Genomic DNA, 24,218 nt, shown 5'->3' with positions numbered 1-24,218 from the left:
GAAGCAGGAGAATCGCTTGAACTCAGGAGACAGAGGTTGCAGTGAGCCGAGATCATGGCACTGCACTGCAGCCTGGGCAACAGAGTGAGACTCCGTCTCAAAAATAAAATTAAAAAATCATGAAACTTCAAGAATAATAACCATGAGAATCACAACATTGTAGTAAAAATCGTGAAAATCAAAGGTGAAGACCTTATTCCTGAGCTGTGATGCTGTTTAAAAATTAGGAAAAAAACCTAACGCCTAACATCACACTACTTGGTGAAAGTGCTTGTTTTGTTGGCCTACAATTAGGAAAAAAATATATCCTAAAAATATTGTAAGCTGGGCACAGTGGCTCATGCCTGTAATCCCAGCACTCTGGGAGGCCAAGGTGGGCGGGTCGCTTGAGCCTCAGAGTTCAAGACCAGCTCCAGCAACCTGACGAAACCCCATCTCTACAAAAAGATACAAAAATGCGCCTGCTGTGGGGGTGTGCACCTGTAGTCCTCACTACTCTGGAAGCTGAGGTGGGAGAATTGCTTGAGCCCAGGTGGTGGAGGTTGCACTGAGCTGAGATCACGCTACTGTACTTGAGCCTGGGCAACGGAGTGAGACCCTGCCTCAAACAAACAAAAACATTGTACTCTGTCTTGGCTAATGCAATACTGCAAGAAAAAAGCAATTAAAGGCATGGAAATTGGAAAAGGTAGGGCAAAACTGCTTGTATTTGAAGATATGATACTTAGAAACCCCATGGAATTCCCTAAACCTGTGAGAATTAGAGATTTAGCCAAGGTCTCCAGATGCGGGGTCGATATATAAAAGTCAATTCTATTTTTATTTATTAGAGCAAACAACTGAAAAATAACCCGGAGAAACAGTTCCATTTGCGGTAGTATCAAGAAACATAAAATACTTAGGAATAAATCTAACAAAAGACGTTAATGACTTTATTGCTGAAACCATAAAACTTCTGAAAAAGATTACATAAGTGAACGGAGATGTATGCTATATTTATGTGTTAGAAGAGCCAATGTTAGACACACAGATTCAATGCAAACCCAGTGAAAAATCCCAGCAAGATTTTTTGGTTTATGTTGTGTTGTTTTTGGTAACAATTGAACATTGATTTTCAAGTATGTATGGAAACATTAAGTATTTTCAAGAGCCAAAACAATTTTTTTTTTTTTTTTTTGAGATGAAGTCTCTCCCTGTCACTCAGGCTGGAGTTCTGTGGTGTGATCTGGGCTCACTGCAACCTCCACCTCCTGGGTTCAAGTGATTCTTCTGCCTCAGCCTCCCGAGTAGCTGGGATTACAGGCGTGTGCTACCACACCCAGCTAGTTTTTGTATTTTTAGTGGAGACGGGGGTTTCACCTTGTTGGCCAGGCTAGTCTTGAACTCCTGACCTCAAGTGATCCGCCTGCCTCGGCCTCCCAAAGTGCTGGGATTACAGGCGTGAGCCACTGCACCTGGCCAGTAGCCAAAACAATTTTTAAAAACAAGAACCAAATTGGAGGAGTCACACTCTCCTCCTACTACCTGATTTCCAGCCTTCTTACAAAGTTAATTTAAAATTTATAATTTGCTTTTAACAATGTTTGATAGATAATGAAAGTTAGTAAAAGCTAATTGTCATTGTTCCAGACTGCACTTTATGTCTGAAAGACTAAGTAGAACCAGGTATCTATCTTTTCTTGAGTGCTTCTTGTTCTTCCAACAAGCATAAAATGGGAGTGCTGGAGGGAGTCAGTAAAGGTAGTTTCCTAGGGAAGGATGGACTGTTTTCTGAGTCTTATGGACTTGCTGAAGCATGGTGTAGGGAGTAATGTGTAATGCAGCATAGGCTTGAAAGAGCCTGGCATGATCAGGTAACTGCAAATACTTTTCTGTGATGGAGTGTTGGATATTTTGGCCAATTCAGAATGGATTCTATATTTATCTTAAGTGAGTACTGTAACTGATAGGAACCTGTAGACTGTACAGATTTATGTATGAATGAAGTTTGTTTTATTAATGCTAGATACATTTTTTCTTCATTCTTTTAAAATATGATTTTAGGCTGGGCACGGTGACCTAAAATCCCAGCACTTTGGGAGGCAGAGGTGGGCAGATCACCTGAGGACAGAAATTTGAGACCAGCCTGGCCAACATGGTGAAACCCCGTCTCTACTAAAAATACAAAAATTAGCCAGGTGTGGTGGTGTGCGCCTGTAATCCCAGCTACTCGGGAGGCTGAGGCACAAGAATCACTTGAACCCAGGAGGCAGAGGTTGCAATGAGCCAAGATTGTGCCACTGCATTCCAGCCTGGTCAACAGAGCGAGATTGTGTCAGAAAGAAAGAGAGAGAGTGTGTGTGTTGAAATAGTAGTACAGAGTCTCCGTATGGAGCTTTCTCTAATCGTAACACATCTTGTCACAATAATCGTTAATTATCAGAACCACGAAATTAACATTGAAATTAACATTGAACTTATACAAAGTAATAGACATACTTTATTTGAATTTCTGTATTATTAGTTTTCTTATTAATGTCCTTTCTGTTGTCCAGAATCTATCATTGCTTTTAGTTTTTGCGTCTCTGAATGTCCTTCAATATGTGAGAGTTCTCAGTTTTTGTCTTTCATTACTTGGATACAAGATTTCTGGTCAGTTATTTTGTATAGCGTTCCAGAAATTGGTGTTTTCTCATTATTAGAGGTTACGCATTGTTTTACAGGAATGCCACAGAAGATACTGTACCCTTCTCTACACCACAGGGGGTTCATGATTTTGACTTGTCTTTCTAATAGTGATGATAGGTTTGTTCCCTTGGTTAAGGTGGTGCCTGACAGGTTTCTCCTCTGTAAAATTAGCATTTTTCCCTTTGTAATAACTGACAATATTTATTTATTTATTTATTTATTTATTTAGAGATAGGGTCTCACTTTGTCACCCAGGCTGGAGTGCAGTGTCGCAGTCACCACTCCAGCCTTCACCTCCCTGGCTCAGCTATCCTGCCATCTCTCAGCCTCCCAAGTAGCTGGGATCACAGGCATGTGCCACCATGCCTGGCACATTTTTCTGTTTTTTTGTAGTGACAAGGTTTTGCCATTTTGCCCCGGCTGGAATAAATGACTGTCTTATAGGGAGACACTATGTAAATATTCTGTTGCTCATTATGTTTTTACTCATAATTTTATTGTTCACTGATGACTTTTTCCTACAGCAGTTATTGCTGTGTTGTTTACTAAAGGGTGGTGGTTCTACTTCCTACCTGCATTAAATGGAATTCTGTTAGGAAGAGGTGTCTTCCCCCCTCATTTATTTACTCATTCATTGACTCAGTTGTGAATATCAGGATGGACCCATGGATATTTATTTTATTTAATAGATTATAACCTATTACTGTTTATACAGTTGCTCCAGTTATCTCAACTTTGGGTATTGGGCGCTCTTTCAGATTGGCTCCTGTGTCCTTTTAGCATGTACCGCTTATATTTTGAAATACTTTCTACTACTAGATGTTCCAGGTTCCTCTTGTATTTTGCCTACTTCAGCTCAGGTTCCTTTTATTAGGAACTAAAATCTGAGTACTAGTTGTGCTCATTGTTACTTCGTAAGTGTCACTGCTTCTAGGATGTCTCAAAAGGCAAAGCAAGGAAACATATGTATCTATGCTCACACGTGCACACACACACATCTATATTTCTGTATCTACTTAACCTGTATATATATATAAAAAACCGTAAGTTCATACCAGTTCAACACAGCAGCCTTCCCCCTTCCTTATTGATACTCGTTTAATCCTAGTACCCGTATAGTCTCACAGTTGTCATCTAGTACCCCTGTGAAAAACACATTTGCTAACTAGAGTACAATATTTTTGTACAGTATGTTAACTGTTATGCAGTCAAAATACAGTTTTCTGAAGTTACGTAGGTTAGTTATTTCCTTCCACCAAATCTTTCAGTATGGTTATGTTGTTTTGTAATACAGTTAGGTTCATTTGTTACTACAATATTCAATTCTAGCCTTCCCTGTTTTCCCCACCCCGCATTGTTAATTTTTATTTTTGTATGGGAAACATTACTGTGGTTCTAAAAAAGCTATACATTCTTCTTTGTATCCTTTTCTCACTCAACGTCCTGTAGGTTAGCAATTTCAGTACGTTTTGGGTTATCTTTCCTGTATTTTTTTGCACCGATGAGCAGACACATGTATATATTTTTTAAAATCTCCTTCTTGGATAAATATTTTTTAAAATACTAGATTTGACGTTAAGGAGGGTTTTGTTTAGCCAAAAACATTGCTTCTGTGGCAATTAACAAGTAACACATTATTTGTGTGTTAGTTTCTGTTTGTAAAATGATCCTGCTCCTTTACCCTTTCCTTGCTCATCCTACTTTACAGAAGTGATGAGAAAAACAAGTGTACTATTAAGTGAAGAGCTAATGCTTTCTCAGAAGAAAGGCATGCTAAAAATGTAAGCTATTACTGTTTCTTTTTACACAGTCCAAGATACATCTTCATTCCATTGGTGTAAGTAGGAATACTCTTCCTTTCTTTGAAGTTTTGCAGTCACTAGGGACAGTGAGTGGTTCATTGGCCTGACAAGGGTTTTGGGATAGAAGGTAAAGGGACAGATATTGGCCAAGAAATATTTGACCCACAGTGTTAGAAAACACTGACAAGTTAGGTCTTTTATAATAAATTGGGCTATGGATAAATAAGTTGAACAATAAGAATTTAAGATGCATTTTTGCATTTGCTATATTTCTTTAAATTCTAGATAGTTATTTTCAAGTGTTGGTAAACATAAATCTTAGGTTTAGGAACCATTGGATTAGTAACAGCATTATGCTAATCAAAACTTTAAAAAAATGAGTTCAAAATTGTTCTCATGTAATTATATAGATTTTCTTTTATCCTCAACCTGCAGAAGCCGGAAAGTGAGGCACATAGCCCCACATAGGCAGAAATTAAAGCCTAGGCAATAACTTAGTGAAAATGGAATTTTCAGAACATTCCACTTCTTGTTTAGTACAATTTTATGGCCATGGTGCTAGCTAATGGAAATGGCTAGTATACTATTTATAGGCCAGCAATATTTTGGTGAATTTAAGCGAAACTATGCTCAGTATCATTGAAATGGGGGTGGGGTGGGCTTGAGACATGAAATCAATCATACAAAGTCAAAAACTATTTTAACCCAGGAATAAGTTAAGTTCCTGTCACCCAGTTAGCATTTTCTTTCCATTTTAATGTTTGTCAGAAAGGGAATAACTAACCAAAACTGAACTGTTGACTTTTCTAGCCAAATGAATGTGATACATTTAAAAAATGACATTGCAAGCAGGTGCGACATGGCATTAATTGAATAAAGTAAAAATACATATTTGCAGGTAGAGTTTAATTTTATTGTGTGCTTTTAAGTGTGTGGCTCTCTGTTTTTACCCCTTAACCCTCTCTACTTTTTGGTAAAACAAATCTAGTAGACATTGGTTCTTAGACCCTAGAAAAAACCACCCCCGTAAAAACTATTTAGTCTTAGCTTTTCATTCAAGGCCTCTTTGTCACGCTTACTTGATCTGGCCCAGAGTGGAGTAATGAATCAGATGCCTGCTTTATGTGAATAACAAATTTGAATCTCATTGCTATGTTAGTAATTTTATGCTGTACACCTGGCCCTTTCAATGGGGGGGGGGGGTGGTGGGGTGGGAAAAACAATTCAGCAACCCTCCTTGCTACCTTTAACTGTAAGATTACTCCAAAAGATAATCCCCTAGGGCCCTGCTTTGGAGAGGAGGGGATTACAGAGGCACTCTGTCTACCACTTTAGCTTTTCTACTCTTTTCTTTCTGGCTGTGGGATGCATAAACCCTGAGTTCATCTCAACATCAAATAAAATTCAAATGGAAGCTTCAATGATAATCCTTATCTTCTAGGTAGGAGAGTCTTAAGTTCTTTCATCCTTTTTGCAGTTGCCTATTGGATAGCAGATATCTCAGTCATGCTTTAGTTTTCTAAAAACACTAATGATGTAAACCACTGCAGTAGTAATAAGCTGAAATTAGTATGCGGATTTAATATTTCTTAAGTGTTTGTTAATGTTTCTCTATCCTCTGCATTTGCAGCCTTTTAGACTGCAGGATAGGAAATGTTCATTTTTTCTCAAGGGAGAGTGCCTGCATTTAAGGAGCTAGGTGAAATTACATGTGTTTGTGTGTTATGTTTTTCTTTTTCCAAATGGAACACTGTGATTGGGATTAATATTTTAAGCTCTTTGCATTGATGATGGGTTGCAGGACATGTCCAAATGCCTGCTGTTGGATACTAGCTTGATTACAGAATTTCCCAAGATCTTAAGTAGATCCTTCCTGAGTATCCAGTGCTTCCTTTTTTGTGGCTGGGAATGCAGGCCAGCCACAGTCCCTTTCTGATGTTTATGCTCTTGATCTCTGTATACCTCTATGTTCTTGACAACATTTCCATGTTAATAATGTGTTGCCTGTTGACTTCAATTTTGATTTGGGGGCTGAGTTACTCCAGGAAGATTCAGGTTTCTATAAGAAAATCAATAACATTCATGTTAAAGCTGAATAGCATTTAAATATATACACCTGGAGACATGAGAAACAAGACAGGCTGTTATAGCAGTAGTAGTGAGCTATATGGATCGTGACATTACTGGTGATTTTACTTGACATATTCTTCTTTAGACTTTGTATAAGAAAGATAAATGTTTTGAAATGAGACTTTGTTAGAGAATGGCAACATTTTATCTTGACAACTGTTCTTGCAGTTAAATCTCATAATCCCTACCAGAAAAACTTAATCAAATGGAGAGTCAGTCAACCCGTTACTTAAACGTAGTACCTTCTAGAACACGTGAAGGCACTACCATATAAATTATATATACCATATATAAATCAAATATACCATATAAATTATACATACCATATATAAATCAAATCACTGCCATAATTTAATGCCGAAATAAAAACAAACAGCATTTTTAAACAGCATTTTTCTATTGAAACTTTTTCATCTAAACCAGAACTTCTGAAATCTAGAATACCTATAACATGCCTGAAGTTATACATCTGTTAATACCAACCTGAATCTTAAATTCTTTTGATTTTTCTTGTTCTTTGTCATACCATATTTGTTTAGCCTTTTTGAGGTTTCCCCTGTGTAGTAAATCCTTACTAGCATTCAGGAGGGTATTTGGTTTTATGGGGGTTTCTTTTTAATACAAAACTATTACCTAAAATGTAAAGAAAATTTCAGAATAGTTTTACAACTGTAACACTCTTTGTCTTGTTGTTATCTGTGTGTGTATATTTTTAGTCACTACAACTGTATTAAACTATTATTTTTTTCTCTTGAAATCTCTTCTTGCATAAGAGAAGAAATATCCTTTATGATTCTTTTTAATATTTTGATTTGGTGTACCACAACTGATAACTATAGTTATAATGCTTATAACATTTAGATTATTGATATCATTGCAGTGACCACCTTTGTGAATAAGATTTTTGGGGGTGTGTTTGTTGAGTTACTCCTTTAGGGTAGATTTTAAAAAATTGGTTAGAATATTTTGTCAGAAGATAGGAATATCCTTATAGCTCTTGCTGCTTAATACCGTGTTGCTTTCCAAGGGAAATCTGCATAGAGCTTAAGGCAATGTGTCTATGCCAGATTTACTGTAATTTTTGATAGCATTGACAATTGTTCAAGATGTTTGTGATATCTTAGTAGATGTACAGGGTATCCAGCAAAAAAGACAGCCTTTTCTCGGTGTTCACTCATTGTAGCATACTTATATGACTTGTCTGTGTATATAGTTTGATCTGTATTTTAGGATAATTTGTATTAAAACTTTTAGATTATCTTCTCAATCTGTTTTTTGTTTTTGTTTGTTTTTTGTTTTGTTTTGTTTTGGAGACAGTCTCTCTCTCTTTCCCAGGCTGCAGTGCAGTGGCGTGATTTGGCTCACTGCAGCCTCCACTTCCTGGGTTCAAGTGATTCTTGTGCCTCAGCCTCCCGGAGGAGCTGGGATTACAGACAGGCGCCACCATGCCCAACTAATTTTGTATTTTTAGTAGAAATGGGATTTTACCATGTTGGCTAGGTTGGTCTCGAACTCCTGACCTCAGGTGATCTGCCTGCTTCAGCCTCCCAAAGTGCTGGGATTACAGGCATGAGCCACCACACCCAGCCTCAGTCTGTTCTTTTTGATGCTTGTCTAGGACTACTTTCAGGTTCAGTCCTTTGGTGTTTTATCCTTGGGGGTATAAAGACAAAAGAAATCAGTATTGAAAAGTAGAATTTCAGCCTCAAAATATTTACCTTGAAAGCATTTGTAGGAAGCATTTATAGGAATATTTACCTTGAAAGCTTTTATAGGAAAGAGAACTTCATCGTGCCCCAGAGTCAGTTCAAGTGTAAGGAGACAGGTTAGGTGTGGTGGCTCACACGCCTGTAGTCCCAGCATTTTGGGAGGCCGAGGAGGGCAGATCAGTTGAGGTCAGAAGTTCAAGAACAGCCTGGCCAACATGGTGAAACCCCATCTCTACTAAAAATACAAAAATTACATGGGCATGGTAGTGTGTGCCTGTAATCCCAGCTACTCAGGAGGCCAAAGCAGGAGAATCGCTTGAACCAGGGAGGTGGAGGCTACGGTGAGCTGCTGTCATGCCACTGCACTCCAGCTTGGGCGGGATAGCGAGTCTTCATCTCAAAAAAATAAAGTAAGGAGTCAAAGACCCATAGCCTTTCTGGGATAGTTCAACAATTGCTAGAACTGAGGGATAGCTGCATCTGTTGCTTTATTGCCTATACCTCAGAGGTGCTATATGACTGGCATTCATACTGTTCCTATCCCTTTTGAGCCTAGTAAATATATAATTTGTTTTGAATACTGCAAATCACACTTTTTCTATTCTTTCTCATCTGTTATTTCATTTTATATTCTAAACATATTTGATTTGAATACTCTAAAGACAATAGTTAGTATCTGATAGCATCAGATAATTAGATTCATTGAGATTTTATTAACTTTGTTTTCTGTCAGGGAAAAATGTGTGTGTGTGTTTATTTATTTATTCATTGAGACAGAGTCTCACTCTGTCACCCAGGCTGGAGTGCAGTGGCATGATCATGGCTCACTGCAGCCTCTGCCTCCCGGCTCAGGTGATCCTTCTCCCACCTCAGCCTCCTGAGTAGCTGGGACTACATGCACGCACCACCATGCCCGGCTAATTTTGTATTTTTTTGTTGTAGAGATGGGGTTTTGTCATGTTTCCCAGGCTGGTCTTGAACCCCTGGGCTCAAGAGATACTCCTACCTTTGCCTCTCAAAATACTGGGGTTACAGTCATGAGCCACCATCCCCGGCCTGTGTGTATATTTTTAAACAAAGCATAGTTTTTAGAAAACAAGCTTCTAGCATACCCTGTTAGAGTTAAGCAGATACTAACTACATTTAAATTTCCTCTTAGTCATCTTGATACTGATGTTAGTATATCCTTCTTGATCATTAGTTGAAAGCTTATGTTACTGTGTAATTGTTTTGCTAAGCTTCTGTTCCATAGAATTATTGAGGTCATTTTCCTGTCAATAGGTACTTACTTTTAGTCTGTACATTTGGATTCCTCATCCCTCTTCCCCCCAAAGCAAAAGCTAATATCATATTCTCCTTCTCTCTGTCAACCTCTCTCTCTCTCTTTTTAATTAGAGATGAGGTCTCGCTGTGTTGCCCAGGCTGGTCTCAAAACTCCTGGTCTCAAGCGATCCTCCTGCCTTGGCCTCCCAAAGTGCTGCAATTACAGTTGCGAGCCATCATACCTGACCACTGATTCTCTTATTTTCTTTTTCCTCAGTCATTCAAGTTGTGTTTTTCAAATTGATCATCAGAAGTTTTAGGTGCTTTGTGCAAATGAAGTGGTGGTGCTTTTCAGGCAGGGGTGTGCTTGGGTACATGTTAATTTTTTTTTTTCCTTTTTCTTAATCAGATTGAGTCTGTTTCTCAGCCATTGGAAAACCATGGTGCCCCTATTATTGGTCATATTTCAGAGTCACTGTCTACCAAATCATGTGGAGCACTCAGACCTGTCAATGGAGTTATTAACACGTAAGTTTTAGCTCTTCTACTTCCTACACTTAGTAGACTTGTAAAGGTGTTTTGGAGCTCTTAGTTCTCTTTAGCCGGGACTGACCCTGGTTTAAAGAAGCGGAAGCCTTATCACTTAGTAACATTTTTAATCTTCACTGTATAATGAAGCAGTGCATTTTAATTAATTGTATATTTTCCTTTTACCTACTAAAATGGAGTGGACATGGAGTAAAATAAAAGACACTACAGTTACTGTGAATTATTATTGTTTTAATCTTGCAGGAATTCCTCAGAAGTGTTTATATTAACCTCCTCTGCTTAGGACAGATTAGATCTCCAAGGGCTATGTTTGTAAATCTGTATTTATGAAGATTCAAGGGCGAAAACAAAAGATTCAGGGAGATTCTGTACAAGTGAATGATGTGTACAACACCCTTAAAATTCAGGTTTCATAGAACTGATTCTAAGGAAGCCCATTAACATTTGCAAAATTCATCATTTTCTAACCAACTGTAGTTCTCTAGACTTTATTTACTCATGTGTTTGATGTAGAGGAGAACTCAATCACTAGAACTTGAGTTTATTTACTGACTTTTATCTTTCAGACATGATGTAGTTAATGTGCACCAAGAACCTTACACATAAGCACACACAGGTAGATTAACAGACATCAAGAGGAGACCTGCTTCTGCTCTAGAATGCTTCTTTGTGCCTGAACATTAGCAAATAGAGGTTGAACTAGTATAAGAGGCTTTGTTTCTTTGTGTTTTCTTGTTGTTTATTTATTTTGTTTCTTTGTGTGTTCTGAGAATACTCTTCCTTCCCCTTGTATAGTCTTCAGCCTGTCTTGGCAGACCACATTCCAGGTGACAGCTCTGATGCTGAGGAACAATTACATAAGAAGCAACGACTGAATCTCGTCTCTTCATCATCTGATGGCACCTGTGTGGCAGCCCGGACACGTCCTGTACTGAGCTGTAAGAAGCGGAGGCTTGTTCGACCCAACAGCATCGTTCCTCTTTCCAAGAAGGTCGGTACAGATGAGAGTTGGTCATTGTCAAGCAGTGAGCCAGATGCTCAGATAGAGTCAGTCTCTTGCCAACTTTGGTGTTTTCTAAACTTGGCTAACCACCAAGGTCTTCTGGGGAGCTTTATAAAATACTAGGTTCCTGGGCCCTGTTTGCTCTGGAGTTGGATGTTGGAATCTTGTTTTCAGAAAACACAAAGCTCCTAGGTGACTCTGCAGCTAGTTTTGAAAACCACTGTCTTGAGCTTTTTAATAGAAATGGGAGAGATTGAAAGTTTAAGTACTGCCCTTAACACTTTGAAGGAGAATAGTGCGCCCTCTCACCTTCACTGTTATCACTGAAAATGGCAGTATAGAATCCTTTGCCCTAAAAAAGAATCTTGGCCATGTGCAGTGGCTCATGCCTGTAATCCCAACACTTTGGGAGGCCAAGGCGGGAGGATTGCTTGAGCCTAGGAATTGAATACCAGCCTGGAAAATATAGTGAGACCTTCATCTCTACAAAGTATTTAAAAATGAAGCATGGTGGTGCACACCTGTAGTCCCAGCTACTCAGGAGGCTGAGGGAGGATTGCTTGAACCCATAAGGTTGAGGCTGCTTTGAGCTGTATTTGTGCCACTGTACTTAAGCTTGGGTGACAGAGTGAGACCCTGCCTGAGAAAAAAAGGAATCTTCACTAAAGTTTTTAAATTGATATTACTAAAAAAAAGTTTGTCTTCACAAAGGAAATGGAGATTAATTCACAACTGTAGGGAATTTTAGATTGCTGACTCTTCAAATAGCAGTTGCCTTTATTCCAAAACTAATAAAGTCCAGTAAAATTGGTACTGTGCAGGAATTTAAGAGCATTATCTTTGAAGATGATAAACTTGGGTTTGAATCATGGTACTACCACTTAGTAGTTTGGTAATTTGGTGCATGTTAACCACCCTGACTTCCACTCCTCTCCAAAGCCTCAGAGATCTCATAGGGTTGTTTGAGGGTTCAATGAAATATATGTAACATGCTTATTGGGATGTCTGGTTGATAAGTTCCTCGTACAAAGTGGCTGTTATTGTTACCACTTTTGTTGTTGTTCATTCATTCTTTCAACAAATATTTATTGGCTTCCTGCAACGAGCTAAATCTGTCTAGTCACTGGGTATACAACACTAAACAAAACAGACAAAAGTGCTTACCCTATGAAATATTCTAGTTGTTAGAGAAAGAAAATGATAAATGAACTCTGCAGTGTGTCCTGTAGCATTAAATCTTGGAGAGAGGCTAGGCACAGTGGCTCATACCTGTAATCCTGGCACTTTGGGAGGCTGAGGAAGGGGGATCACTTTTGCGTTCAGGAGTTGGAGACCAGTCTGGGCAACATAGTGAGACCCCATATCTTTAAAAAAAAAAAAAAAAAAAAAGCCTGCTGTTGTGGCGAGCGTGTGTAGTCCATTTGCTCAGGAGGCTGAGGCGGGAGGATCATTTGAGCCCACCAGGTCGACACTGCAGTGAACCATGGTTGTGCCACTGCACTCCAGCCTGGATGACAGAGTGAGTGAGACTCTGTCTTTTAAAAAAACAAAAAACAAAAAACACACGTATACATATGTAACTAACCTGCACGTTGTGCACATGTACCCTAAAACTTAAAGTATAATAATAATAATTAATTAATTAATTAAAAAAAATCCTGGAGAGAGAAATGCAATAGAGGAGGGAATAGAGAGTGCTGGAGAGCTCAGATAAAGAAGAGGTATATGGATTAGCCCTTTGATGTATTCCAGAGCTTAGGTATTCCTCCTCATTCCTGTGAAAGATGAGGAAAGGATTGGGAAGGGAGTGACGAATAAAGTAGAAGAAAAACCAAGAGAGTGTGGTATGTGAAAGGCAAGGGGAGAAAGTGTTTTGGAGAGGGAGGAGGAGGAGAGATTGTCTGTGTCAGTTGTTACAGACAGGATCAGTAAGATGAAGGCTGAGAATTGAGACCATTGAATTTAGTGGGGTGGGGTTGTTGCAGACATTGGTGAGCAGTTTTGGTAGAGGGAGAAAGGTGAATTAAAGCATGGTTGGAGTGGTTTCAGGAGAGAAGGCCACAGAAGGAATTGAGGGAACCATTGTAGATCACATTTTCAAAGAATGTTGCTGTAAAAGAGAGCAGAGAATGGGAATTTTTCTTAAGAGAGCCACTAGCAACATATTTGCTAATGACAAATAAGGGAGATGAGAGAATTGCTGGAACAATTAGTATTTGCATGGTGAATTTTCAGTACTTTCCTTGTTTTATTCTAGTATGCAATTGTACTGTGTAAGTTTGCCATGTTCTCTTTAAAGAAAAGAATTGTAGAATTGACTGTCAGGCGATACCATTTCTTCCTGTCTATTCCTCGGACTCTACCTGAAATATCAAAATAGCAGAAATAGATAAGAATAAGGTATTTGGCAGGGTTTTCATATTGACATTTCAGTCTCAGTTTTTTGTTTTTTTTTTACTAATAGTTGTATATCTCTAAAAGATTTTCAGAGGAGTTGATAACAGGAATGTCAGAAAACAGTATATTACTGTCAAGTGTAGAAAATAGCTTTTTGTCAATTCCTTGATGAATTTAACACAGAATGCTTTTACATTAAAAAAAAAAAAACCCGCCACCTCATGAAAATAAAGCACCCTTCCTCTGTTTTGGCAGTTTACCAGCCACTATGGCATGACATCAGGAGTCGTATAAAAATTTTCTGAAGTATATGGTGGCCTCCTGGATTTTGTTTTTTAATATGTGAAGTAGCCAACCTTCTTCTGATCCATGCCTAAGAACGAATGTAGTTTTGAATGTACATATAAAATTATAAAAGGTAGCTTAGGCAAGAGATAGGCATAAAACTAAATATCCTTTTGTTCCAATGCCACTTTCTAAAACAGAATCATCCTGACACAAAAGTAAGCTGCATGAAAAATAAGGCAGATAAATTAGTTGACTTTGGGAAATATACCATGTACTAGATCTAGCAGAAAGCTGGAGTTCTTCCAGAGTTAGAGACACACCCCATTCCTTCTGTCTAGGTTGCTTTCTGTGTCTCACATGGCTCCTCACTCATGACATGACCTCAGTGGTATTTGCTGATGAGCAAGCATCTTGTCTTCTGTCATCTTGAATTGCTCGGTTTTCCAGACAGATTTATTCAACAGCATTTTTGAATGCCCACCGTATTATTCAGGGCAGCCAGGTTGCATTGGTAAGGAAAACAAAGCCCTTATCTTCATGGAGCTTACTTTCTAATGACAGCAAAGAAGTTAACAGGTAAATTATGTTCTAATATTGTTACATGACAGTGAGTTCACAGTTATTGTGAGTACAGAGTACAGAACACACAAAGCAAGTGATAAATATTTTTTCCTTACCTGCATCTTAAATGATCTCTACTGCATTCCGGAACCAAATAAAACATACTTGAGGGAACTCATTGAGGTTTTGTTTTGTTTTGTTTTTTCTTTGAGATGGAGTCTTGCTCTGTTGCTCAGGCTGGAGTGCAATGGCGCGATCTCAACTCACTGCAACCTCCTCCTCCCGGGTTCAAGCGATTCTCCTGCCTCATTCTCCCGAGTAGCTGGGGTTACAGGCATACGCCACCACGCCCAGCTATTTTTTGTATTTTTAGTAGAGATGAGGTTTCACCGTGTTGGCCAGACTGGTCTCGAACTCCTGACCTCAAGTGATCCACCCGCCTCGGCCTCCCAAAGTGCTGGGATTACAGGCGTGAGCCACCACACCCAGCCCAATTACTGTGTTTTTAAAGGGCTGTCAGCTTAGTTGAATTATGGCTGGAATATATCTTAAAATTGAGATGCACGTTTAGTGCAGTAACTCTTTTGCCCTTAAAAAGGCTGGCCAGGCACGGTGGCTCATGCCTGTAATCCCAGCACTTTGGGAGGCCAAGGTGGGGCAGATCATGAGGTCAGGAGATCAAGACCACCCTGGCCAACATGATGAAACCCCATCTCTACTAAAAATACAAAAATTAGCTGGGCGTGGTGGCACGTGCCTGTAATCCCAGCTACTCGAGAGGCTGGGGCAGGAGAATCGCTTGAACCAAGAAGTCAGAGGTTGCAGTGAGCTGAGATCTCGCCACAGCACTCCAGCCTGGTGAGAGAGCAAGAGTCCATCTAAAAAAAAAAAAAAAAAAAAAAAAGCTGTTGTTATATCACTTGTACTTCTTAAAATCAATGACTAAAACAAAGTGTTCAGTAAGTTAAACTCATTGGGAATAAAGAGAAATGAGATCTATCAGTAAATAAATAGGAAGCCTTGAATGCCCAAACTGATGATTTGGGTTTCAGTCTATAAGTTTTAAATTTTTGAGCAGAGAAGTGTTGTAAGCTATTTTGGGGGAGGTAAATCTGCTGTAACATGTTTTGTTTTGTTTTGTTTTTTGTTTTTTGTTTTGTTTTTTTTTTTTGAGTCGGAGTCTCGATCTGTCACCCAGGCTGGAGTGCAATGGCACAATCTCAGCTCACTGCAGCCTCCGCCTCCCGGGTTCAAGCAATTTTCCTGCCTCAGCCTCCTGAGTAGCTGGGATCACAGGCACCCACGACGACGCCTGGCTAATATTTGTATTTTTAGTAGAGACAAGGTTTCACCATGTTGGCCAGGCTGGTCTCGAACTCCTGACTTCAGCTGATCCATCCGCCTCGGCCTCCCAAAGTGCTGGGATTACAGGCGTGAGCCACCGCGCCCGGCCAATCTGTGTAACTGTTATGTTTGGGATGGATTGGCACAAGAGACTGGAGGTGGAAAGACAGACTAACAGTAGTAATCCTGGAGGAGATAATAGTCTAAGGCCTCTACAACTCAATGTGGAATATTTTAAATGTAATCTAAGGAATAACCACTAGGGTGTGGTAAGTGAATATCAGAGTAAGGCTCATGGAGAACATGGAGTACTTCCTAAATCATAATTTTATTATAAAATGATGGAATTACTAGTTGTAATTACTGAATAGCCTATATTGCTATTTATTGTGTGTTTCATCACTTTAGGGGTCTAGTATGGTGGATGTTAGTAATTATCTAAGTGAATGAAGAAGCACTCCAGTGGAAAGTTCTTATATGCCATTATGTTCTTTTCCTGGCCCAGTGCCTAAGTGAAGTAGGTGTTTATAACTTAACCTAAACGTACTAAGATTTCAGTTCAATAAAGTTATTAAAATAAAATTGGTACCAGCCAATTTTCAAATAAGGTTGCTTTTTATTTTTTAAGTAAAATTATGTTTATAATTAAACCATAAGACAAATAGTATTTTTTTAAAAAAGAAAAGAATGTAGTTTTATTAATAATTTACTGCATTGTTCTCATTCTCAATTTACTGTGGACCATTAGAAACTTGTGTATAGTCTGGCAGTGGAAACCATCAGTGTTTGGAAATGAATGGTTGAAAAGGCTGGGTTTTTTTGTACTAATAACCAGTAGAATAGGTAATGGCTACATTTATTACTAACATACCCTTGAAATTTTTATTGCCCTTAATAGCATTTCTTTTCAATTTTTTAAAAAGTAGCAATTTCCTAACAAATTGGCAATGTACTGGCATCATTTTAGAATTTTGTAGTCCTTGTTGTCATAGGGGGGATTGCTCTGGGCCAAATTTTAAAGCTGGCTTCCATAGAATTCCGAGTAGTCCTCCTCTTCTTCCCATTGTATCACACTTGAAGAGTGGCATTTTTGTACAGGGCATTCTCTCATGGCTATGACCAGGTTTCCTGTAGACATCAGGGTAAATAAAGGTGTTCATATATGATTCTAGGCCTCCTAGTTTTGATTCCACCTATTTAAATCCAGTTTCATGACACCGTGGTTGAGGACTAATGAACTAGAATATGAGTCAGTATTAAAAGTTAGTAATTTGATACGTTCTTCCTTGACAGAGTGCAATAGACCTTGGAGGCCCAACCAACTTTTTCATACTAGTTAGACATTTGGAAAGGAGCAAGCGTGCCATGTGGAAAATTGTACCTTAGGACATAAAGCTACTAAAAGAATACTCAGAAATCACTCTGTGCTTGGAACAGTTACCTCTAAACTGTTATGACGGTGTTTTATATATACATTATAAAACACATACAAAATAAATTTTGAAAGACTGAGATAAAATAGAAGCTTACACGTTTTGTTTCTTCACTCTGATGGATCTTCAAGAGCCAGATGTGGGATATGCTTGATTGTGATAGAGTTGCCAAACCTATGAAAATCTTTCCACATGTTAACAGTGAATGAGTTAGATAACGAATATCAAATGCAAAGCAAAAGCAAATGATTATAACCTGTCCTTGAGCCAAAAGAATTCTTTTAGTGTTTTGGACGAATATGCTATGATTAACAGAAAATGGTGAATAGAGTTTTACTTTGGTATTAATTCCTTCATAAGTATTAAATTGAGTATTTCTTGGGAATTCCTTCAAAGAGAATTGATAGCATTGCAGTATTAATTAAGGGAATGTGGGAACTTCTTCGTGTATCAAGTATTTTATCTCTTATTATTTTATTGAGATGAAGGTCTCACTGTGTTGCACAGGCTGATTTTTTGTTGTTGTTGTTTGTTTTTTGTCCCCCTCCCCTCCCCCAAGATGGAGTCTCGCTCTGTCGCCAGGCTGGAGTGCAGTGGTGCAATCTCTTCATCTCAAAAAAAAAAAAAAGCCAGCTGTGGTGGCAGCTACACAGGTGGCTGAGGCAGGAGAATGGTTTGAATCTGGGAGGCAGAGGTTGCAGTGAGTCAAGATCAAGCTACTGCACTCCAGTCTGGGCAGCAGAGCTAGACTCTGTCTCAAAAAGATAACAGTCTGTTTCTCTGTCTCAGTTCCAGCTGAGAACATGTGTTGATCAGTTTCCTTTTCTCTCTCTCTCTTTCTCTTTTTTTTTTTTTGGAGTCAGAGCCTTGCCTCGCTCTGTCACCCAGGCTGAAGTGCAATGGCATGATCTTGGCTCACTGCAACGTCTGCCTCCCGGGTTCATATGATTCTCCTTCCTGCCTCAGCCTTCCAAGTAGCTGGGACTACAGGCGCGTGCTACCATGCCCAGCTAATTTTTGTATTTTTAGTAGAGACGGGGTTTCACCATGTTGGCCAAGCTGGTTTCGAACTCCTGACCTTAGGTGATCTGCCCGCCTCAGCCTCCCAAAGTGCTGGGATTACAGGTGTGAGCCACTGCGCCCAGCCTCCTTTCCTCTTAGCATATCCTGAGATCTAATTCTAGTCTCCTCACGAGACTGCCAGAAACATCTCTGTCCTTTTCAGAGACTTTCCACTTAGCTTTGTAGCCTCCTACCATTCACAACTTCAGCGTTTTCTTTGGGAGGGTGGTACTTGGAAGTGTGTCATGCTTAGTTCCCTGTCCTCTTTTTATTGATAATTTGACATTTCAAGTCTCTAGTGTTATCCATTCAGCCCTACAAGAGTACCAAAAGCTCTGCTCTTTTTTTTTTCTTTCTTTCTTTCTTTTTTTTTTCCGAGATGGAGTCTCGCTCTGTTGCCCAGGCTGGAGTGCAGTGGCACATCCTTGGCTCACTGAAACCTCCATCTCCCAGGTTCAAGCGATTCTCCTGCCTCAGCAAGTAGCTGAGATTACAGACATGTGCCACCATGCCTAGCTAATTTTTGTGTTTTTAGTAGAGATGGGTTTTCGCCATGTTGGCCAGGTTCTTTTCCTCTCTGGAATCTTAGCTTTCAATATTGTCATTATGTCAGCATTTTTCTTATGTTTTGAGAGAGAGAGAGAGAGAGAGAGAGAGAGTGTGTGTGTGTGTGTGTGTGTGTGTGTGTGTGTGTGTTTTAAATCTGGCTTTTCCAATTAGTGAGAGTGTTGGTTTGATACAAGCTATCCATACTAGGTGATTTATTTGTTGAGAAAACTTCATTTATCCGATACCTTAGTTTCCCACAGCCTACTTTCTTTTAAAAATTTTATCCCTATAGTAGTATTTTCTTGCCTCTTGGCATATCTAACAATGTTTTATTTATGTTTTAAGCTGAAAATCCAATTAATAATTTTCCCTGCTTGTAGCATGTGGATTGTGCCATCTTCCTTTAAAGAGGCTTTGTTTTGCTGGCAGGTAAATTCCTTGTCATTTGTTAGGTCAGGTGAGGAGTTGGCCACCTTAGTAGTCTAGCTCCACAACTAAAGCAGGATCTTCTGTCTTGAATTCTCTATGCAACTTTGGCTGGTCACAGTTTAAAAGCCTCTCAGGCTTGTGTTAGCTGTGGAAACCATTTCAGCTCACAGCTGCCTAGTTGCTCTTGCCTGGCCTGATAGTTTCACCCTTTACATGCACCTTTTAATATTTAGCAAACACTCAGGGGGATCTTATGAAGATTTCTGGGGCTCTTTTTCTGTAAAGCTTCCTCCTCTCAAGAATTTTGCCTTGCAATTTTCAGTTTCCTTAGTCTCTGAATTCTGATCTATTGAGAATTTGCTTCCTCAACTCAGTGAAGCTATTATACTCTGCTTCAGATCCTCTCCCTGCCCTGCAGTCTAGAATGTACTTCCAGGCGGAAAACCAGGGCAGTCTTAGAGACCACCCCATTTATTTCTCAGTGTTATACTGCCTGTTGTCCAGTTTTCTGGTTTATGACTGAAAGGTAAATCTGATCACTATTACTCTGCTAGAAGCAGAAGTCCTGTGGTGTCACTGTTTTCTTTTCCAAATTTTGTTATGAAATTATTCAGATACGAAGTTGAATGAATTTTACAGTGAACACCTATGTAGCTACTCCCTAGGTTCTACCACTAACATTTTAGCATACAATCATCCTTCCATTTATTAATCCATCTTATTTTTAGTGCATTTAAAAAACAGTGATGTTTTTCTGTCCCTTGTGTTTCTTGAAAACTAGTAGAAACGTGAATAAGTCCAGTTTTAGTTTTGTGAGAAAACACAAGGTGGCCGCCTTATGCTTGTATCAGAAGACACGTAATGACTAAACTGTTTGTTATCAACCACTGGTGATCATTGCCTGGACCCATTGTTAAATTGGAAGCTGAAGAATGGTGATATTCTACTTGTATCATTTCTGTTTTTCTTTTATTAGCTAGATAGAATATGTTTATAAAGGGAAAATTGTCCTTTTCAACTATTTGTTTACCCTGAGGTACAGTTTGTACAGAAGAAAGCATGATTTGTTTTTTTTTATTTACCAATTTTCAAAATAACAAATTAGTTTTCTACTATCCTCTAAGGACAGTCACTCAAGTTTTTCATGAAGGGGCTGTGAGTCATTGATTGAAACATATTTGAGGTATTTCAAGCCATTGTAGTCTTTTCTTTATGATGCTAACGTTATCTGATCTTTGGTAGGGGAAGCTCTCTTCAGGCTTGTTCTTGACAATAGTCTTTGAGAGCTTTGTTCTTACTATTAATTTTTATTTTTTTTGTTTTCCTTTTTTACTGAGTCTTATGTTTACTGTGACTCACCACTAATATTTAATGGGAGCCTGTGCTTTGAATTTTTCTAGAAGGGATGACCGTAATTTGAACCTCATGGTTCTCAGTGATTTTGTCCTCACAGGAGACATTTGGCAATATCTGTAGTAATTACTCATTTTCACAAATTGGGGGAGTAGGGAGGCACATGCACCATGAGGACAGAGATGCTGCTAGATATCTACAGTGCACAGGACTGTGCCCCACAACAAAGAAGTGCCAGCTGTTGAGAAATCATGCGGTATACTAATTTAGCTAACATTTGTGTAATGTTTTAACAGTTACAGAGTCATTTGATCTTTCCTACAATCCCATGAAATTGGTATTATCAGTCCTTTTTAACAAGTGAGAAAATTTAAGGATGTCATGTGACTTATCAATGATCATATTATACAGTGTTAAGAAGCTAGAATTTTGAAATCAAGATCTTTGATGGTAAATGTTCTATCAAGTTTGATGGTAAATGTTCTATCAGTAGCTATACTTACGGTTTTACAAAAGTGATTAAGAGTCGAGAGCCAGATACTGTTGTGAGTTATTTATCTTTAAAACAACTCTATCAGGTACTCTCCTGTTAGTAAAGATGAAGACACAGTAACTTGTCTAAGGCCACGCAGCTAGTAAGTGGCGGAGTCAAGGTTCAAACCCAGGCAGTCTGGCTCCACAGCTCATACTGTTAACCACTATATATTGCTTCACAATTTTTTTTTTTTTAGATTTGAGTATAATATTTGTTTTTATATTTAAATCTTTATTTGGGGCCAGGCACGGTGGCTCACACTTGTTATTCCAGCACTTTGGGAGGCCAAGGTGGGTGGATTACCTGAGGTCAGGAGTTTGAGACCAACCTTGCCAGCATGGCGAAACCCCGTCTCTACTAAAAATACAAAAATTAGCCAGGCTTGGTGGCGGGTGCCTGTAATCCCACCTACTTGGGAGGCTAAGGCAGGAGAATCACTTGAACCCAGAGATGGAGGTTGCAGTGAGCCGAGATCGCACCATTGCACTCTAGCCTGGGCAACAGAGCGAGACTCTGTATCAAAAAAATAAAATAAAATGAATAAATCTTTATTTAGAATTAATTTTGGTGTGAGGCAGAAATGCAGCCGTTTTCTTCTGTATGACCTCTTGGTTTTCCTGATTCATTTGTTGAAAAAGTAATATCTCCTTTTGTTTTTTTAAACTGATTTAAAAGTATTATTTTAGTTAAACAATAAACTGTCATATATACTTTGGTCAATTTTTGTTTTTATTTAAATGTTCTGTTTCTTAACCGAGGGCAGATTATTTTAATTACTGTAACTATAAAATATGTAATAGGCCAGATCACTCCCCTGTATTTTTACCTATCAGAAATTTTGGGGAATGGTTCCTTACATTCTTTCAGTTGTATCTTTTAGATTATTTGTTTAAATCCCCTTTGCCTTGTCTCCCCTCCCCCCTCAAGTCTATTAAGATTCTGCATTAATTTGTAGAATATCAATATCTTTAAGCTTTGTGCTTAAATTTCTTGTTAAACTTATTCCAGGGCATTTTTTGTTGTTACAGTCAAGAATATAATCTTTTTTCACTTTTTTTTTTTTTTGAGAGGGAGTTTTGCTCTTGTCGCCCAGGCTGGAGTGCAGTGGTGCGATCTCAGCTCACTGCAACGTCTGCCTCCTGGTTTCAAGCGATTCTTATGCCTCAGCCTCCCAAGTAGCTGGGATTGCAGGCGCCCGCCACCGTGCCCGGCTAATTTTTTGTATTTTTAGTAGAGATGAGGTTTCACCATGTTGGTCAGGCTGGTCTTGAACTCCTAACCTCAGGTGATCCACCTGCCTTGGCCTCCCAAAGTGCTGGGAATACAGGCGTGAGCCACCGCGCCTGGCCTTTCACTTGTATTTCTAAATAAAACTTACTTTGGGCCGGACACGGTGGCTCACGTCTGTAATCCCAGCACTTTGGGAAGCTGAGGCAGGCGGATCACGAGGTCAGGAGATCGAGACCATCCTGGCTAACACCGTGAAACCCCGTCTCTACTAAAAATACAAACATTAGCCAGGTGTTGTGGCGGGCGCCTATAGTCCCAGCTACTCGGGAGGCTGAGACAGGAGAATGGCGTGAAGCTAGGAGGCGGAGCTTGCAGTGAGCTGAGATCCCACCACTGCACTCCAGCCTGGGCGACAGCGAGACTCCATCTCAAAAAAGAAAAAAAAAGTTACTTTGAATACTAACATTTAAAGAAAAAGACACGATGTGAGAGAATGACCATGGAATTAGTGGTTGAAGAGCCAAGTGCAGAGGCCTGTGATCTGGAAGGTTGCCTGCTATCTTGGAGGAATATAGCAAGGAAATCAGAGTAACTGGTAGTGTCAGCTAGGAGAGTAACAAAAAAATGAGGTGAAGTCAGAGAGAGGGGATAGAGGCAACAAATACTATAGGACCTTGTGGGAACCATGCAAGAAGTTTGGTTTCTATTCCTCGTGAGATGAGAAGTCATTTGGAAGATTATGAGGTTGGTATGATGTGATTGAGATTTTAAAACAAGATTTACACTGATTACTGTGTTGATTGATTTGGAAGTAAGAGCCAGTAGGAGGAGGATCAGTTAGGAGGCTTGAAGAAACCCATTTGAGAAAAGATAGTGACTTGGACTAGATTGAGTGTAGTTGAGGTGGTATGAAGTGGTTGGATTCTGCCAATAGGATTTCATGACTGGGACCGGTCGCGATGGCTCACGCCTGTAATCCCAGCACTTTGGGAAGCTGATACGGGTGGATCATCTGAGGTCAGGAGTTTGAGACCAGCCTGGCCAACGTGGTGAAACCCCGTCTCTACTAAAAATACAAAAAATTAGCTGGGCGTGGTGGTGCACGCCTGCAATCCCAGCTACTTGGTAGGCTAAGGCAGAAGAATCTCTTGAGCCCAGGAGATCCTTGTTTTTTTTTTCTTTTAAGAGACTGACTCACTCTGTCTCCCAGGCCTGGAGTGCAGTGGACATGATCACTATAGCTCCTCACTCCTGGGCTCAAGTGAGCCGCCTCAGCCTCCCAAATAGCTAGGGCTACACGTGCACACCATCTGTTGTGATATTTTTAAAAATTTGTTTTCTTATTGTAAAACACAATATTGTGTGTGTTCTTGTTGTTTTTTAACTTAAATGAATTCATGCAGATGATTTGGCATCTTGTTTCAGTGGAAGAGCGTGTGCGTGTGTACACTTAAGTTTGTCTGCAGGATAGATTCTTGGTGTGGATTTGTGCAACATGGGTATGAATTCAAGTTTTCTTTCAAAAATTTTCCAAAATGTATCCTTTAATAAGTATTAAATATATCTTTGGCCGGGTGCGGTGGCTCATGCCTATAATCCCAGCATTTGGGAGGCCGAGGCGGGCAGATCACGAGGTCAGGAGATCGAGACCATCCTGGCTAACAATGGTGAAACCCTGTCTCTACTAAAAAAATACAAAAATATTAGCTGGGTGTGGTGGTGGGCGCCTGTAGTCCCAGCTACTTGAGAGGCTGAGGCAGGAGAATGGCGTGAACCTGGAAGGCAGACTCGCGCCACTGCACTCCAGCCTGGGTGACAGAGCAAGACTCTGTCTCAAAAAAAATAAATAATAAGTATTAAATATATTTTTATATACTCCTCGGGTTCTATTAGTACTTTACAGTTTTTAATTTA

At 39.4% G+C, this 24,218-nt stretch overlaps 1 protein-coding gene across 14 annotated transcripts in view; it reads left to right on the top strand.

Annotated features, from left to right (window-relative positions):
- The window catches only part of KANSL1 (KAT8 regulatory NSL complex subunit 1), a 197,280-nt gene that overhangs the window by 149,549 nt on the left and 23,513 nt on the right, over positions 1 to 24,218 (top strand). For all 14 annotated transcript variants that reach the window (XM_034941609.3, XM_034941612.3, XM_057300264.2 and 11 more), the window contains 2 exons: positions 9,981 to 10,099; positions 10,916 to 11,111. In XM_034941609.3, coding sequence (XP_034797500.1) covers positions 9,981 to 10,099; positions 10,916 to 11,111 — 315 coding nt within the window. The remainder of the gene's footprint in view (positions 1 to 9,980; positions 10,100 to 10,915; positions 11,112 to 24,218) is intronic.

Source organism: Pan paniscus, chromosome 19 (genome assembly GCF_029289425.2).
Source record: "Pan paniscus chromosome 19, NHGRI_mPanPan1-v2.0_pri, whole genome shotgun sequence".
NCBI lineage: Eukaryota > Metazoa > Chordata > Mammalia > Primates > Hominidae > Pan > Pan paniscus.
This window is presented reverse-complemented; position numbering and strand designations above follow the sequence as displayed.